The sequence below is a fragment of the Brachypodium distachyon genome, chromosome 1 (assembly GCF_000005505.3).
Source record: "Brachypodium distachyon strain Bd21 chromosome 1, Brachypodium_distachyon_v3.0, whole genome shotgun sequence".
Lineage (NCBI taxonomy): Eukaryota > Viridiplantae > Streptophyta > Magnoliopsida > Poales > Poaceae > Brachypodium > Brachypodium distachyon.
The window spans coordinates 23,342,116-23,360,818 of record NC_016131.3 but is presented as its reverse complement, the minus strand read 5'-3'; the positions used below and the strand labels follow the sequence as shown (position 1 = coordinate 23,360,818).

Sequence of the window (18,703 nt, the reverse complement as noted above, 5' to 3'; positions counted from 1 at the left end):
CTATTGCTATGAAAAGAATAATACACATAAGAAAAAAAAATCCTAAGATTTGAAATATTGTAAAGGTCCTTTAGAAATCTTTCGACTTGAATGAGACGATTATTTCTTTTTTGAAAATTTCAATGCATCTTGTGTGTGTGTCTCTCGTATCTTGCACCAATTAAGTATCATATGACCTCAAAATTCCTATATTTTTCAAGTGTAGCATCCAGACACCTGTTGTAAGCATGTTCCATTCCTACGTTTTTCCTGTTCTTTGTCTTGGCTCCGTGTGATCCAAAGTAAGCCCTTGTCGTGAAAAGAAGTCGTTATGGCCGGGTGTCGTGTCAAACGGAAACATCTCCGGAAGCTCGCCACGCCTCTGCAAGCTGACGGTGGAGTTGACCTTGGGATTCACCCTAGTCAGCTCGCTACGCCTCGCTTTGCCTCCCAGCGTAACTCACCCTTTCTCCTGGACCCACCCGTCAGTGCTATCTCTCTTCCCCGCCCCCCGCCCCCTCCCTCAATCTTTGCCACCGACGGCGAAACCACCCATCTGCCCCCCGCCCAGTGGAGATCCGGATTTGGCTTCCCTCGTAAACCCTAATCTAACCCCACTCCTCGCTAATCCAGTCCACTCCTTCGACGGTCGCCTTCTCCCTCCGATCTCGACCGATGCCACGTCCACGCGGGCGCAGATCCGGTTCGGCGAGGACGGATCCCAAAGAGGGCACCGCGCCACCGGCGCCGGAACAGGCGGCTGGTCCGCCGCCACAGGAAGAGTCCGCTGCGCCGGTGGAGGAAGAGAGCGCGGTGCCAGTGGCGGAAGAGAGCGCGGGGCCAGTGGAGGAAGAGAGCGCGGCGCCGGTGCCGGTAGACGAAGAGAGTGCGGCGCCGGCGCCGGCGGACGAAGATAATGCGGCACCGGCGCCGGTGGACGAAGCGAGAAAAGACGTGGACGTTGAACTGGATGCGGCAGCGGGGGAAGAGGAAGGGGCGCGTGTGGGCGAGCCGGAGCGGACGCGCGAAGAGCTCGAGCGGATGGTCATGGAGCTCAGCCTCCAGAACGAGAACCTAAAGTCCCAGATCGCCGTCGCTCAGCAGCCGGCGAGCAACGAGGAGACCGGAGGAGACAAGGGGAAGGAGGAGGACTCAGAGCTCGTTAGAAGCTTGAAGGAGCAGGTCGAGAAGCTGAATAAGGAGGTTCAGGAGCAGAAGCAGACGCAGAAGGTCGCGGAGGCAGCCCTCGAGCACGTCAATGTGGCCTACGCCGAGGCGGATGGCAAGTTGCAGGAGCTCACGGTGAAGCTCACAGAAGGTTAGTTGCTACTCTCCCCGACCCTTCAATGTTGTGTAGCTACCGTTGTTGGAATCGACAAACCTGGAATGCCTGGTGTGTTCCACTGTAAAATCTAGCTGCTTTAGCCTCTAGGACAGGAACAAAGTGTGGTAATTTTTGTACATCTGCTTGTTTGCCAGCTGAATACTCAGACAGAACTGAGAAACCACTGTCTGTATACTAGCAAGCACACACGTCCTCCTGGTTTATCTCTCGGTTCTTCCGGGTTCTCTCTGCTTCCTGTCACCTCTTGTTCTTGTTCTGTACTTTCGCTTGAATGAAGACACGCTATCCGCCCAACTTTCCATATGCCATCTACTGGCCCATACTATGCAATGCATACATGCCGATCTCATTGACTTAGTATTGTTTCTAAATCATCATGCTTCTATGAAATTTGGCAAAAGTTGACTTCTGAACCTTTTTAGCATAATTAGAATGCACCTTTTTATGTAATGTGACCAGCTCACTTTTGATTCCGTATCTTCTACACATTTTTAAATCTAAATCATCATTAGTTCCATGTATGTAGCTCAACAGAAAATGGAAAAAGAGCTAAAAGAACGAGATGAAAAATATGTTGAGCTGGATACCAAGTTCCAGAGGCTTCACAAGCGTGCAAAACAACGTATACAAGATATACAGAAGGTAACCCCTTTGAGCTGTGCTATTTGTAGTTTCTCATTCTAGCCTAAGAATAATATGTCTATTATGTTCCAATTTGTATTTTATGCCATCAGTTTGGAATCACTCACCGTCTGCTCAATTTTTTTGTGTTTTAAAATTTGATTCAGAATTTGGTCTGGTGGAATTAGCTTGTTGCTGCCTGCTTTCTGTAGAATGTCCCGAATCAATACATATCATTTTTGTACACTAGAAAATTAGGAGTTTATGATAAATCAAATATTAAATCCTTTTTAAACGATAAGCAATTAATTTTAGTGTTTATCTGACACAGTTTTCCATTCCTGTCAGGAAAAAGATGATCTGGAAGCCCGGTTTAATGAAATTAATCAGAAGGCTGAGCAAGCTGCTTCTCTGCAACTAGCGGCACAGCAGGAACTGGAACGTGCTCGTCACCAGGCCAGTGAGGCTTTACGTGCAATGGATGCTGAAAGACAGCAATTGCGGACTGTGAACAGCAAGTGAGTACATGTACTGATCTCACTGTAGAATGTTGTCTGGTACATGATTTGATTAAGGTGCAATGGTGCTAGACGCTACGCTAGGGAAGGAGGCCACCTATTGGAGGAGGATCGGATGTAGAATAGTCAGCCAAAGAGCACAGACACGGTAGGGACTAGGGATATTGACTCAACTCATCTTTTGCTTAATCCCAATGACAACGTTGCAATTTCTTATACAGTGCCCCTGGAACAATCCAATTTAAACCTACCAAGTATGGCATTTCAACTGCTAGAGGATTGGGATGAAATTGGGTAGACCTACTGGCCCAGTTCACTCAAGTAGTGGATCAATTGCAATTCAATTGTTACTTCACTTTGTTCAGAAAACTCTTGCATTTGTGAAGCAAACAACTTGGGTGGATCGTCCCAACCAGTCTAACTTGGACCCTTAGATAAGTTACTATCCTTTGAAGCTGAAACACGCCAATGCCCAATGGTCCTTCAACTTGCTTGGTGGGCCCATTTTAACCCATCTCTTAAGATGCACATTTCGGTCCCCAAACTGTGTAAATGAGTCCAGTTTTATCTAAAACTTGCTAGGCTGGCAAATTAATAAGACACAGCATCCATTGTGGTACTCCCAAATTCTGTCTCCCAGGTGGTGTCAGAGGTTGAAGCTCACCTCTCAAATCAGTTACTCCTCTGGTGATTGTACTCCACCCCTGCACCGTACGGCCACCGTGTCAGGTGCCAAGCGAGCATGTCCTCAAGGCATTCCAGGGGAAGAGGAAACTGTGGTGGCAGCCTATTGAAATAAGGAGGTGGTGGTGCTGCGTTGGTGGATAGGTTGGATCGGGAGAAGTGGTTGTCTGCGACAAGCTGTGCTACTCCTCCAGCAATGTCACACTTGGTTTCGCTTCCTCTGTGCTCTCGCTTCGGAATTTGGTCGCTGGAGTCCACATCCTCTCTGACCCTGGATTTTATAGGGTTGGTGGTGACCTACATGACACCATGAAGCAAGAAGGGAACACGCTAAGATTGATGGGTAAAGGAGCCTCGCTAACAGTCAGTGGTTAGTGGTGGTAATTAACATGGGTGACAAACTGAGTCCATACAGATACAGATCAAAGGAAACGGCATCTAAGTAGTAGGCTTTCTAGAGCCTTGACCTTGTTTGTAGTGATGAGGAAGTATGTAGTACTGCCCGGCCTAGCTGTTGAGAACGACAAGCTCGCCGCTGCCCCTAGCCGCCGAGTTGTGGCAATGACGCGTCACACTACCCTGACCCTGTGACCTCACAGCTGGCCATGCATGTGCACACGATTGAGTTGGACAGTCCGGACAAGCAGGTGTCAAAACTGGCCATGACAGAACATATCACCTCGCCGTTGGTTTCTATGAGATGGCATTGTAACCATGTCATCTCATAACTCACGCCGATGTTGATAGCGCAGTGCTTGTTCGCATCCGCTTCCTGTACATCATTGGAAGCGTGCCACCAAGTGTGCTGTGCCGTGGTCCTGAAAGAGAGCTCCGTCTAGACCTGTATGTGCCAGCATCGACACTCGCCATGAGCTCACCTCGGTGCTTTTTTGGCCATGTAAACACCGCGATTAACTTTACCTTTCATCTCCCGTCCCATTTTGCACATCTCCTGTGGCTCTACATGGCATTCTTCTCTAGCTCCCCGTCGCCTCCCCTGGCTACATGGCTCTGCTATATCTGTTCTCACCAACATCATAGACCAACATTAAGTAGTACCCTTCACAGAGTTTAGGGAGTCAAATGTGCATTTTGAGAGTTGGGGACTAAACTGAGTTCACAATAGAAGTTAAGGCACCGTGCTTGCATATCACTTAACCTTTAGTAGTAATAACTCGGATAACTTACTGCTGCTGGTGCTTATTCTTGGGTTCATACAGTTGGCAGGATTGTGCACATAACAATGTGCATACCATCTTTTCTTAACATCTTCTGTAGTTAACAAAACTATCTTCCTATGTTTTGTCCCTTTCGAGGGGTGGGGTGAAAGAGTGGTCCAACCACATGAAACTTGAGGTGGATTGGAGGGTGGCTCTCCAATATTGTTACAGTCATATGATATCTGGTAGACGTAACTTTATACGAAAGCTGATGCTTATCTTCTGCAACCAACATGTTAATTCTACATTGTTAATTTCTTATTAACGTATGCCAATTATGTGTAGGTTGAGATCTAACTTTGATGACACACGTCTTGCTTTGGAGGCCAGGAATAATGCCCTTGAAAAGTTGCAACAGTCAATACTTGAAAAAGAGCAGGTATGTACATGTATAAAAAAGGTTTAGCTGTTTTTTATTGTTTGAATTGTAGGATATATATGATCACAATTTAAAAGAACAAGAGAACTAAAAGAGCCACACAGCACATGATCATGAAAGATAAAAGAGTTTCAGGGTACATACTTCAATTTCTCAAATTGTATGGTTACTTCATAGGAATAACTGAGCAAGTGCCAACTGCCCTCCTATGTTCTGGTGCTCTCATGGAATGTGTAAAAGGGGGACAGGTCTTTTTAGCATGATGCTGATCGAGTGAAATTAGGTGCATATTTTGTTGTGTTGCTCAGATATCTTTATTGTCTCTCACACTCTTGTTGTTATGTAACACTTGGAGTAAGCTGAAATAACCAAACAAGATGTCCGTGTTCATTTAAACAGTCTAATTTATGCATAGCCTTGGATGTGTGTAGTTGATATTCATGATCAGAACTCACAATTTGTTATTTTTATGCGAAAATAATCTGAAATCGAGCAGTCTTTTGGCATTAACACTTACAACTCAAATGGACTGACGCCATGTTTATTTTATAAAGATGCTAGAACAAATCCAAGGATCAATGCAATCTGCGGAAGAAAAGAGGCATGCATCAGTTTCAGAGCTTGCTGCTAAGCACCAGAAGGTAAGGAAAAAAAGTAGATAGGCGATTTTGTAAGTTCCAGTTTACAAAGATATAGTATTTGGCGTAATCGAACCTGGCTTCTTGTCTTGTCTTAAGCAATTAGAGAGCTTGGAGGCACAGCTAGCTGAGGTTTCTGCAGAGAGGACAAAGGCATCTGAAACGATTCAATCACTACAGGTATTAGTTTCCAGTGGGAAGTTCCCTTCGTGCATCTTTGTATCACAAACTATATGTTGTGTTATGTGTCTTAAGATAGGCCACACAAACTCTTTCAACCATTACCGCTTTTTATGAGGTTTATTGTTGTGAAAGTATGCACTAGCTGAAGAAGATTAATCTCATTATGCTGGAATGATTAGATGAAACATCCATGGTCTATTGAAATATTTTATTTATAATTTTAAAAACTGTTCCAGATGCTACTCACAGAGAAAGATTCAGAAATAACTGAAATTGAAGCAGCATCAACTGGTGAAGCTGCCCGGCTTAGAGCTACCTTGGAGGAGGTTAAAGGCGAACTTGCTCATTTAAAGGGCCAACATGTATGTCACCCTATCTTGTGCCAGTTCTTTCGATGTTAATAGTTTAGACTTTAGACACCAAAATTCTCGACATCTTCAACATCTGACTATAATTCATATGCTGGTTAGTAATTTGTGGAAATAGTGAGGACTGAGGAGTTCAATCATCCTGTAATTAGACCAGTGAAAATACTATTTATTCATGTTTAGGGATGACATTAGAATGCTGAATAAAAATGATATCTCCTGTGACCTTGAAACCATTCTGGGTGAACCAAACCTGTGATCATGTTTGACTGGTTGGCCTCAAGTTAAAATTTTGAAACAGCTAAAGTTCACAACTTCATATAGTATTTACTCCATTACACGATGTTCCATCCATGCAAACTTAAGAGTATGCCTGCCGTCCTTGCTTGATTTAGTTTTTGCCTTGTGGATTGAAGTAAGTTTGTATTCAGTCACTTAATTTGGCAAGTGACTGATTAAAGGAATTAAATTTATTTATTTTTACTTTTAGTTGGAAACTTTCTTTTGAACAGCTTGTACTGCTGTTTGGTTAGCACATCTTTTATGAAGTGTTGGAATTAGAGGCAATAAATAAAATTGTTCCAACTCATAATCACTCAGGAAAAAGAAAGGCAAAGCTGGGAAGCAACATGTGAATCCCTTAGGGCAAAATTGGAAGCATCAGAAAGTGCATGCCTTAGATCTGAGGTAGAAGCTGCCAAATCTAGAAGTAAGTCTTCCCAAAACTCTCTACTTTAATTCTGGAGTAACAATAGTTCATTTATAAACTTGTTTGGATATTCTGCAGGTCAATTGGAGTTAGAATTGTCAACACAAAATCAATTGCTACAAACCAAAGATTGTGATCTAATGGCTGCAAAGGACGAGGTATCTTTATGTTGAGTTAAATCTTAGTGAATTAAGTAGCCTATCCAAATATTTGCATAAAAATTGGCAAACTCATATATGCATAAGGCATAAGCATATTTGTTTTGTAGTCCATTTAGTTTACTTCTCAGTGCCACTATTTATCTATAAGTTCAAACAGTTTTATTTGTTGAGCCCTGCTTGCTGTATAAAGGACAGCTTACATATCCAGACAATCTATCAAACTATTGTATTCTTGTCCTAGGTAGCACATTTGTATGAGATGATAACCATTAGCCTAGATACTAATTGTTTCTACTGTTGAACTGCAAACACATCCTTCAGATGCCTGTTACGTGTAAAATGTAGGGTAAAAAAGCCCTTCCATTTTTAGAACTTGTTGTCCCTGGAATTCCAAGGTACTGAGACCACATGTCCTAGTTCCTGGCACTGCCTTTGGTTTTTAAAGTTCATGAATGTGATACTTCATCTGTTGCTTAGATTTGCTGTCAAAGTCATGAATAATTTATTTGAGGACAGGGATGTCTAGTTTCGCGAGATAAAACTGGGTGGAGGGATTGTACATCAACTCCTGCACCCAAGTGAACATGGGATTTATTGCTACTTTCCTTGAGAATACAAGGCCGATTCTTTCATGGATCTAGGATGCAACAAATATACTGGCCTATTTGACACATTCAAACTTCTATTATATGGAGTTCTAGCAATGAATTTGTTGACTTAGTTCTTTTTCCAACTGGACTCCTCTTGACTCCTAATTCCTAATCCTTGTCCTGGATAATGGTTGCACTAGCTAACTCTCCTTGTCCGGGTGTGCCTATCTATGGTCTGTTCCTTTTCTTGGTAGGTTTCCATGCTGACCATTCCTTCCTTGTCAATACCGAGTCACTGTGCTTTCGACTGATCACCGGTTCCTTCTCTGACAATCTCAGCCCCCATATGAGTTCTAAACAATATCACTGCAGATCTCTGTATCATTGGCTCATTGCATTGCATGTAGGTTGTGTTCCACATGCGTCGATCTGAGGATCTGATTTAGGGTGAGTATGGAGGCAGGGACAAATAAATAACTGTTAGTTCCGTTGAACTCATCAAACAAACACTGGATCAATAGTATATAATTGTATATGTATTATTTCTGTTTGCACCATAGATGGTAACTCCTTTAACAGGCAACAAGACTTGATGGTGCCTCTTTTTAAGTCAAAGAAAGGCATTTCATATGATATTGGGAGCGCTAACTACTGAGGAACCACTGAGTAAATTATCCTAATTGTTGTCCTTGGTGCACAATGCTTTTTTTAAGCCTAAAATGCATTTGATATGATATTAAATTAATTATTATGGCACTGCCTAGACTAACTTCATTGACATTTTAGAGGCTCCATGTACATGGGTGCTGTAAGCCTGTAAACTAGCACTTATGATGGGAACTCTAAATTTAGCCTTTCCAACTTTGCAGATTAGTCGACTGGAAAGTGATTTTTCTGCGTACAAGATCCGTGCACATGCACTTCTGCAAAAGAAGGATGCTGAGCTGACCGCAGCTCAAAACTCAGATTTTCTTAAAGCACATGAAGAGGCAATAAAGGTATGACATCCATTTCTGGTACATGTATAATGTAACAAATATTTCACCTTGTTTGATCAGTCACTGTTGCTGTAATCCAGGAAGTTGAAAAGGAGGTGACAGCTGCCCTGGAAGAACGGGATGAAGCCATCCAGGCCCTTCAAGCTGCTCAATCCAGACACAGTGAAGAGATCGAGGCGAGGTATAGCAGCTTAACTTCTTACTCACAGCCGAATAATATTTCTTGATATTTTTTACGTGACCTCCATGACTAAAATGGTTCATTATCTGAAATTCTTTTAAGATATTACTAGTAGGTTACTGCACTATTAATTTATTGTTTAGAAATGAATTAACTGCATAGCCTGGATACAGCAGCAGTATGTGATGTTTGCAATACTAACATAACATAGGTCTCCAAATCTTCGTACTCTGCTGATTATTGTTAAGTATGCACAGCACTACTAAGAGTTGCTTGACTGGACATCTCGATTAGAGTGGTTTGACTAGTCGAGCACTTGTTGAGTTGTGGACCAGTCGCCAATTTGTTTAACTATTCAGAGTGTGCTCATCTCAGATTGAGCCCACTCTGAAGGAGGGATCAACCCTGGTATCTTCAGAAGTATTGCCTCTTTCCAAAAAGTGTTGTTTTGCAATTATCCCTAGCACCACGGTTGTGCAACCTGTCGGGAGTTGCTATTAGTACCACTGAGAATAGCACTACCTCTCATCGGTACACTCCGTGCTAGCATCGACGGAGCCAAAAATTGGAGATTGGGGGGCGGGGAGCTAAAAGTAGGAGCATAAAAAATTCAGAACCATCGAAGACAATCAAATACTTCCTGATTTTTTAGGTTTCTAGTTCCTACTTCTATAATTTTTAGGGCACCAGTTTAAAGAAATTAGAGATTACAACATGAAAGGACTAAACATGCGTCCGTGGTCTGTGCGCCTGTGAAGTAGCCACCTGCAAAATTGGGGGACTGCCAGTGGCTAGGCGTCCAGGGAACCCCTGCTTTACACCGTTTGGGCCTTTTTGGGAAGTTGCTTGACACGAAAATGAGCCATGCATGCATGTGCTACTACGCCATGGACGCGGCTTGCCTGCTTCCTCAGGCTGCTCCCATCCGTGCTTCCAGACGAAGCGTTGCCTATCCCACAGTCAGAAACATTTTGTGGCTACCGCTTCCTTTTCCCCTCAGAGAAAAACAAAATAAATTCGGTTCCTCCCAGCCCCGATCAAATCTCATCTGGATCAGAGCACTAGTGCCCTCCGAAACACCGGCCGGAGCTACCTCGACGGCGTCCGGTGCAGCGTGAATCTGCAGAGGAGGTCAGCGAGCTTGTGAGATGAATGATGAACAAATCAACTCCGACTCATTGTCCTAGGAATCGCACGGTCGTTCTTCCCCGACTCCGATCGCCGCGCCGCTGCCACAATCTGCCGGAGCTCAACTCGATCCTCCGATATGATGTCCCTCTCTGTCTCTTGGCCCTTTCCCCTTGGTAATTTGACAGTTCCATAGTTTTAGATTCACCTGCACGAGCAATCCCCAATCCCTGCCGTCATGGTTGACATCATCGTCGATGGTCATCTAAGATACTCTCCAAAAGCCGTTCTGGCGGCCATCTCTGGCTGCAGCCATGGCCGTGCCTTACTCGAACAAACACTTCTATTTTTCTGAAGATCCGTGAAGCTGCGCGCAGAGACCACGAGAGGCGCGTGGTCCCGGGCGGCGAGAGGTACGTCGGTCGCGCGCTCCATATCGTGCTCAGCAAAATCCATCTCTCCGCCATCGGCCCTGCGCCTGCCGCTCTGGTGTAGTTAGAAGGAGAAGAAACGGGGATTAAAAGAAGGTGGGCCTAAAACAAACGCACACAGCCGCTGGATGCTTAGTGAACGGTGGGGGACCACGGATCGGAGCACACGGGGGGAACAGGCAAGCCGCGTCCCTACGCCATGGAACCTGCATGCATGCGAACGAGTAATGGTCCACGGAAACTGAAGCAAATGCATGCATTCAGGACTTAGTCACCTCTAAAACGACCTATTCTCCAGGAAAAAGAAAAAAACTAAAACAACCTACTTTTTGGGAAGGTGGTATTAGGTGTATCTAGTATGTAGCAGTATTGACTTGTAGTTGTATTAGGTGCGAATTAGTTTGAGTTATGAGTAGTATCTATTATGTGCAGTATGTCCTTGTACTTTGTTACATGTGCCTCTGATAATCTGATAGCAAGATGTTGCACTTCTAGTTCAGCATGTAGCCATACCTTTGCCACCCTCCCTCCACATTTTGTCTTGTAGCAGTGTGTTATTTGTACAAGGTGTAGCCAGCCTGGCAGTCGACTAGTTGAGTACTAGCCATGGCTACTCTATGAGTCAGTACCCCAGCGACTCGACTTGACTATTAGACTTGTATACCTTAGCAGACTGGCAGTATTCCTGTAAGCTGATGCAATATATGTTCTATCATCGACTTATTTCCAGTAAGCAGTTCTTCATTTGAGAAATATTTCACCTTTACTTTTCCAGGGATTTGGCTCTTGCTGATGTGGACAAAAAACTAAAGGATGTCATAAAAAAATTAGATTCTGTTAGTTCTCAATTTCTCTCAGAAAAAGAATCATGGGAGAAAAACTTGGCAAGTGTAGAGGAAAACTGGAGATGTAAGATTGACTGCAATGTACTACAGAATTTGTTCCCCTTCTCATTTATTGGTGTTTGATGACAAAAACTATTAACATAAATATTGCAGTAAAATGCGAGTCTATGAAGGATCAGAGTAATGGTCATGCTGAAGACCACCTTCAAAAGAACATAGGGGCACTAACATTGAAATATGAAAAATTGAAGGTTTCTTCCTATCCTATGGCATTGGCATGACTCTATTATCACATGTTTTCTTTGGTCAAGTATTTTATTTTTTATTTTGATGTTTTAGGAAGAGCATGAATCGTTCCGTGATATTTCTGATAGAATGATTGAAGAGAAGGAACATGAGATAGCTAAACTCCTCAAGGAAAACAAGGATCTTCGGCATTCTTTAGATGATAAAGCAGCAGTGAGTTGTTTTACTAAATCCTACTAATTGAAATCTTTGTTTCCTGCACTGAGGCAGCAAAAAACACGAGTGGTAGGCGCTCACAACTAAGTACCATGGGCGTGCAGAATGAAACTGTTATGTTATTGCATTAGTTTTTCTTAGACAATATGTTTTCTTGTTTCTGTCGGTTGAAAATTCATGTGTAACAACTAACAAAATTCATGTTTAAATAACGGAAATAGTCTTTTTACTCCAATCAACACTTTTCTGGTTCACTTTGCACTTATCAAATTTTATACCGTTCTCTTTAACCCCTCAGGCTTGTTTTACAATCTGATTTTGCTGGGGTGGACCATAGTTTTGCACACATGTGGCATACAAGTCTCTCATCCCACAAGCACACATATATAAGCTGAACCACAGAAGATCTTCTGAATCGCCCAAATAAACATATCAATCATCGTATCTCACTGATTGGATCTTCATCCTACACACCTCCCATCGCACCCGTCGGCGAGCTCGTTGTGTGAAATGTATGCAATTTCATCCTGTCACTGGGAATCTCGGACAGCAATACATTCACCCCAATAAAACACTAAAGAGAATCGTGGAGATTCAAAGTCATGTAACTGCCAACTGACCATTTCATTTAATATTATGATAACCAAAATGCATGTAACATTCCATCCTGATACTTTGATTGCATTACTTGCAAATATGGTGTTATGGTTTCAAATTTGTTGATGAGGGTATTGCATTGTGATACAGGTCAGCAACAATGATAGTCAAAGTCCAGGTTGGTTCTGGTTGTTTCGTTTTTTAGTCTCTCCTATGTTCTTCCCATCAATTGAAGGGCTAACTTTTTCGTGCTCCTAACACTAATTTGTATGTGTAGGGCATGTTAAACAGGATGTACTTAGTATTGAATTAGCTGAGCAGCAAATTCTGGTAACTTCTATGTTTCAGATAAGCTATTTTCCATTTCTCCTAAATAAATTACTAAAAAAAATCCTATAAATGTTGCAAGAACTAATGGATAACAATGTACTAATTTTGTGATCTCAATTCCTGTATATGTTAAAATAGTTACATGTATTTAATTGGACATTTAAGCTGTATTTTTTGTGCCCCTGGGATGGCGTTCTCTACTGTTGTACGAATTTTGTTTCAATTACTCATTCAAGTTAGGACGCTCTGGCTGATCAGCAATATTACAATAAAAGAAGTAACTACGTGGATGAGACATCTCATGATTCTCAGTTTATAATTGCCTACATTTCAGCTTCTTGCACGACAGCAAGCACAAAGGGAAGAAGAATTGGGTCAGTCACAGAGGCATATCTTGGCACTTCAAGTCAGTTTCAGCTTACCAGGCATTTGTTCTTTCTTGTTTCTTTCCATTTTGGTTTTTAGTGATTATTTTTTTCTTTGCTTTGTTCAGCAAGAAATTGAGGAGCTTGAGCGTGAAAACCGTCTTCATGATCAACAGGTGGGTACTCTAAACTTTTGTCTTTTGACACCTACTTTAGTGTCATAACCTCGCTTGGATGTGCTGACTAATGTGATTTATTATGCATTGGGAATCCAAATGTACAGATATTTTGAGAAAACTTGCCTATGCTACATGTACCGATAAAAAGAAACAGAGGGAGCATACAATTTTTATATTAGCCGTGTAATATCCCCAATGCATAATGTGTTTCCTGCATATTTATGACACATGTATGTTTATATATACTGGCCTATGTCCTCGTAGGAATAGAAGTTGTGTTTCCCATTTGGATACTGACCTCAACATGGGATCAAAGCATAGGTTTATGGCTTCTATCTTTCTCCTCCAAACTTCTTTCTGGATGCTTCAACTAGTGTCCACCCACAATTCTTTGGATCAATGTTTTCAGTGATCTCAATCGCTGCCTACAGATTGGATTGCCGCCGCCCAAAATCTGGTGCAGACCCGTGCTGTCCCTCATCGATCCACTGCCTCAGGTCTGATACGTCGCCTCTTCCTGACAGCCCACTTCCCCTTTCCAGCAGCGTGCCTTGTCCCATGGATGTCGATCCATTGTATCAATCTCTGTTGCTGCTGGGTGCTGGCCCTCTGGTGGCTCCTCATTCCAGCGGCTGACTGCTCTGCTGCCCTGTGGCCATCACCTTATCATCACCGACCAGGCTTCTCCTCCTCATGCTGGGGAGCGTGAAGGCTCCTTTTCCTTTGGGAGGCATAGTACTAGACTGCTACTTACATTTGTTCATTCATAAATAAAAGAAGAATAAAGAAACACTTGTACAATGTCTTTGTCCACTGGTGATCTGCGACGGTCCCAATTTTTGGGACTGGGTCATGTGTATGCGCTCTGAGGGGACATGTCCTCTCAGCCCGCTCTTCTGAACACGCCTGAGCTTCTTGCTGGTAGTGCTGATGAAAAGGATGCTGAGAGTCTGAGAGTGTCCATAAGTAGGCGATCTGTTATGGTTAAGAGGACTTGAGCTGATATGCCTGATCTGTTGAAATTGTTTACGAGACTTGTTAAGAAGGATTAAGTTGGCATGTCTGATCTGTTGAAATATTGAATTTCAGGAGGCGATATTGAAGACTGAGCTCCGCAATATGGAGAGATCGCAAAAGCGAGAAGGAATAGATATGACATACCTAAAAAATGTGATCTTAAAGCTTCTTGAAACCGGTAATTGGTACTTCTTATTGTTTCTTTTCCCATTAATTGACAGGTGATGTTATAAACTGGTTCTGATTTCTTTCTATCACAGGGGAAGTGGGGGCCTTGCTGCCTGTGGTTGCGACGCTTCTACAGTTCAGCCCTGACGAGGTAAACTGGCACCTTCTTTTGTGTTCAACATTTTACTGCCGTGATGAACCGTTTACTACTTCTTTTCTTGCATGTAACCTCTGATATGGTTTTTAAATAATGTACAAAAAGTAACTCTGGGATGTCTTAGAACTGAGTTATGATAGTACATGATGAAGTTACCCAAGTTTGTGAAGGGTGGCAAGAAAATGCCATTACTCAATGGATAACACCATTAAGAATCATGTGAAAATGCACATTGTATAGAATATTGTACACGCAGCAGTCTGCAAATTCTGTAACATTAACAGGCACACCTATTCATTTAATAATTGCTAACTCAATCCTTCTCATAAACAAACTTCACCTTGCATTTTGAATTAATGTATGCAGTATAAGCGTTCACTTACTGTAAATATGATTATGGTAAGACTTGAATTTATGGATTACTACTGCAATCCTCCTGAGAAGGGGCCCAGTTTTGAGAGCAAATATCTTGCAAGAACTGTTAAGAATTTACCTTGATTAAAGTCAGCCTGTAGGGTCGATGCCTGCCTTGCCTGGTATAAAGTTTTCAATGATATCCTTAATTCGGTGGCTAGCTGTAAATTTTCTGTGCAATAGGAATCACTGTTATACCTTGATATTTAAACATGATACTGACTACCAATTATACCCTTCTGAACTTTATAATTTTATTAAATGTTTGAAACTTGGCAGCTCAATAAATGCCAAAATGGTGTCCTCTCAAATGTGGCTTCATCACCAGCTACTGCATTGCTGGATGGTGGATCCACACCAAACTCGTTCTTTGGACGATTCACATTCTAGTAGAGGTTCAGGACGTTGCTTTTGAAGATTCACATTGTAGCCAAGAGGTAGATTCACATTCGCAAGGTGATCCAGAACCCTAGCATGTCATTTTACTGATTCTAGAAGGTGATATTCATTTATTATTTGCAGGCTTCTCATCTCTTTCACCTTTTGTAAACTAGTGTATATAAACTATATAACTATATATACTTGTGCTACGAGAAATTTATGCTCAGAGTGAAACAGAAGTACTAGTAGGATCGGCAGCTCATGTTTTGTTCAAGGAAAATCACTGTAGAAACCGTTGTATGATTACATTGAACAACGTCGAGCATTCGAGAATCATACTACTGTGGAAAAAATGAGTTCGCCTCGGTGCAGTGTTTTCTTTGGTATACTGGATTTAATATTTTGTTGAAAATCAGTGATAGCCTTGTGTAATTGTCTGCGGGGCGTTGCCCGCAAATATTGGACATTTGAATATGTGGTCAAGAAAAAACTAGTTGTGAGCTTTCAATTCTGGTACTACAACTCGTAGTAGCATCCGGTAAAAATCATGAGGTTTGTATGAATTATATGGTGTTTGAGCAGGGTTTAGATAATGTCAAGAATAAATTATTTATGATCAATTAGGATTAATTATTAGTTAATTAATAGTTAATTAGGCAGTTAATTATGCCCAAAACTTGGGACACCAATGCATGTATTGGTGTCCCTTCCCTTTTAATAAATATAATCATCATTCAATGAAACAAGGCACAGATTTCATTCTAACACGTTATTAGCCACGTTTGTTCTACAATCACAAAGGTTAGAAACAATGTCAATCTACGATCTGCCCCTAGTTCTTGTCGCTCTCCTCCAGTTCTTTGGCCATGTAGGAGGCCGTTGGGGCACTTACCGTCGCCGGTGGGTCCCTCACCGTCGGTGGGCACCCTGCCGACGGACCCGCACGGGTGGCCACCGACGCCGCCGCGGAGAACCGCGCCGGATCACCCTCGGCCGCTCCGTTCGCTGCATCGCCGGCCTCGTCGGAGTACATTCCTTCAATGGAATGGATGCTTGTCGGACCGGCGCCGCCCATGGTTGATGAAGAAGATGATTTTGTCGTCGCACTCGTGCCTCCGCCACCGTCGCGGTTTTGCCCCGTCCATGGATTCGGGCCGTGCCCGGTGAGGGATGTCACGGCTCCTCTGCTCCCGTCACCAACTCCCTTCGCTTCGGTCGCCGACGAAGGACCTCCGGCCACCGGCTCCGCTCCACCTTCGGCCCCTGACCTCGCTCCTCCGGCCGACGAAGACGACGGCGAGCTCCTCGACGACGTTCACCCGGAGGCGAGGCGCCTCCTCCGCAAGTTTGCGGCCGCCATGGTCGCTCACCACGAATGGCCGACTGCCGGCGGATGGAATCCGGCCGCCCTCGGGTTCTCCTCCTCCAACGAGGGGGGGCTCCCCTCCTCCATCTAAGCGGGCTGGCAAGGGAGGCGGGCGGACGGCATATGGTGGTGGCGCCTCATCTACGAGGGCGGCGGTTTGGGCAGGGAAACCCTAACCCTAACCGCCTGCCCCACCCCCCTTTTATCCCCCCTGTCCGCGCCCCTCAGCCTGACCTAGGCCGGCCGAAAGTCCGCCGAGGCCCAGGCCCGCGCCCCTGCGCGCGCCCGCCCGCCCCGCCCCCACTGGTAAATGCCATTTTGCAGAAAAGCCCAATGTTTTCGACTATCTGCGATTTGGTCCATGTATCTATTTAACAGTAGTATTTTTACATACTTATAGGTCTCTGCACTTATATTTATTTAGATTCCAGTGGTTTTAGGATAGATTCCTATTAAATGACATATTCCTATGTAAATGTCAATGTAAATATTGTCGTATTCAATGTGTTTGTATGATATACATCCCCTATTACATGTGATATTTACACCTTGCAATTGAGATTTTTTTTCTATTGCATATTTGAGAGTTTTGCTTCAACGATTAAGTCCCAAAATGGCATTAAAAATGCCCAAACTAGACTTGATTCAAGAAAAATCTCCATTAGTGATAAGCAAAAATTATCACATGTGACTACTTCAATTTAATATATGCGAAACACAAGGTACTATAGACTTTCAATAACGGTAAAATGCTAAATGGCGTTGAATGTTCCGTGGGAACATACAACTTATTGAAGCAACGAATTATTTCGCGTAGTGCTGAGAGGTCTACATTGTGTCGAATACACACAATGACTACCTTCAACGTGCTCTTCCAGTATTAAATTAAAAAATAACACAAGGTGCTACAGTCTTTCAATAACGGTAAAATGTTAAATGGCGTTGAATGTTCCATGGGAACATACACCTTATTGAAAGTAGCGAATTTTTCGCGTAGAGCTGAGAGATCTACACCAATAAACCGGTGATTATCTTCAAAGTGTTATTTGAGGTCTACACTATATGAATTTAACATGGATTAAATCTCATGCATTTTCTTGCAATTTTATTACAACAATGACCACAATATTTTGGCTTTACCTACTAGTAATTGACAAAATCCATGGTTTTTCAACCCTATGTAGGACAAAATGACCGGGAAAGAGTTTGAGGAACTCGCCCTCGACGGTCGAAACTATCCAACTTGGGCAATGGACATAAAAGTGAGCCTTGCGTCACGCGGTCTTTCAGCGACCATACAACCTTGTCAAGAGGGACAACCGCCCATCGCAGATTTATACAAATATAATGCCTTATATACTATAAGGAACCACATCCATGCTGATCTCAAATTAGAGTATCTCATGGAAGAAGATTCATACACACTATGGCTTGCCCTTCAAACTAGATATGAACAGCAGAAGGCTGTGATTTTGCCTGAAGCCACACATGAATGGACTCAACTACGCCTACAAGATTTTAAATCCATTGGAGAGTTCAATCATGCCGTTCATAAAATTTGTTCAAAGTTGCAATTTTGCGAGAAGGAACCTTCTGAAGCGGAAAAGATTGAAAAGACCTTATCCACTATGCTTCCGGCCAATAGGATCCTCCAGCAACAGTATCATGCACGCCAATTCAATAGATATTCTGATTTTATCCATGTTTTACTGCAAGCTGAAAAGCATGACGAACTTCTAATGAGGAATCATCATCAGCGTCCCGTAGGCGCTGCACCTTTGCCTGAAGTACATGCTAATTTTCAGAAAAACAACAAGTTCAATGGATCGACTAATCGACCAAACAACTTCAAAGGCAAGCAAAAGAGCAACAAGAAAAACAAGCCACGTGTACAGAAAGAGGGGAAAAGCACTTTCAAACCACAATACGATAAATCTAAAGTTTGTCAGAAATGTGGGTGCTACAAGCATATTACAAAGAAATGCCGTACCCCTCGTCATTTGGTAGATCTGTACCTCCAATCCGTAGGACGCAAGCGACCTGCTCATCAAGGACCAAGATTTGAATCACACTTCAATTTCCAATCCGACAATTCCAAGGAAGCCGGTTGTTCGCATGCTATCAAGGAGGACCCAAGCAACAACCCGACAATCCGATCGTCTGAGGATCTAATGAGCACGGAGAACCTGATCATTGAATTCACTTCAAATGATATGTTTGGAGACCTAAATTAGTTCACCTATCTCCGAAATAGATATTATCTATATTTACGTTCTTAAGTATTGTTGT

At 43.0% G+C, this 18,703-nt stretch overlaps 1 protein-coding gene across 3 annotated transcripts; it reads left to right on the top strand.

Moving 5' to 3' along the window:
• The first annotated feature begins 479 nt into the window (after positions 1 to 479).
• LOC100839258 (protein GRIP) lies at positions 480 to 15,434 on the top strand. Of its 3 annotated transcripts, XM_010240228.3 has the most exons (22): positions 480 to 1,297; positions 1,851 to 1,966; positions 2,294 to 2,463; positions 4,653 to 4,746; positions 5,301 to 5,387; positions 5,484 to 5,564; positions 5,804 to 5,929; positions 6,536 to 6,644; positions 6,723 to 6,802; positions 8,265 to 8,393; positions 8,474 to 8,574; positions 10,909 to 11,042; positions 11,132 to 11,229; positions 11,318 to 11,437; positions 12,188 to 12,215; positions 12,315 to 12,367; positions 12,702 to 12,773; positions 12,861 to 12,908; positions 14,001 to 14,106; positions 14,189 to 14,247; positions 14,947 to 15,104; positions 15,190 to 15,434. In XM_010240228.3, the coding sequence occupies exons 1-21, from the start codon at positions 655 to 657 to the stop codon at positions 15,055 to 15,057; spliced, it is 2,565 nt and encodes an 854-aa protein (XP_010238530.1). In that variant the 5' UTR covers positions 480 to 654; the 3' UTR covers positions 15,058 to 15,104; positions 15,190 to 15,434. The 3 variants fall into 3 exon arrangements, with proteins under 3 accessions (XP_010238530.1, XP_003560227.1, XP_014752832.1); XM_003560179.4 differs by having other exon boundaries at positions 14,947 to 15,430; XM_014897346.2 differs by having other exon boundaries at positions 1,158 to 1,297; positions 1,837 to 1,966; positions 14,947 to 15,430.
• Positions 15,435 to 18,703: the final 3,269 nt, after the last annotated feature.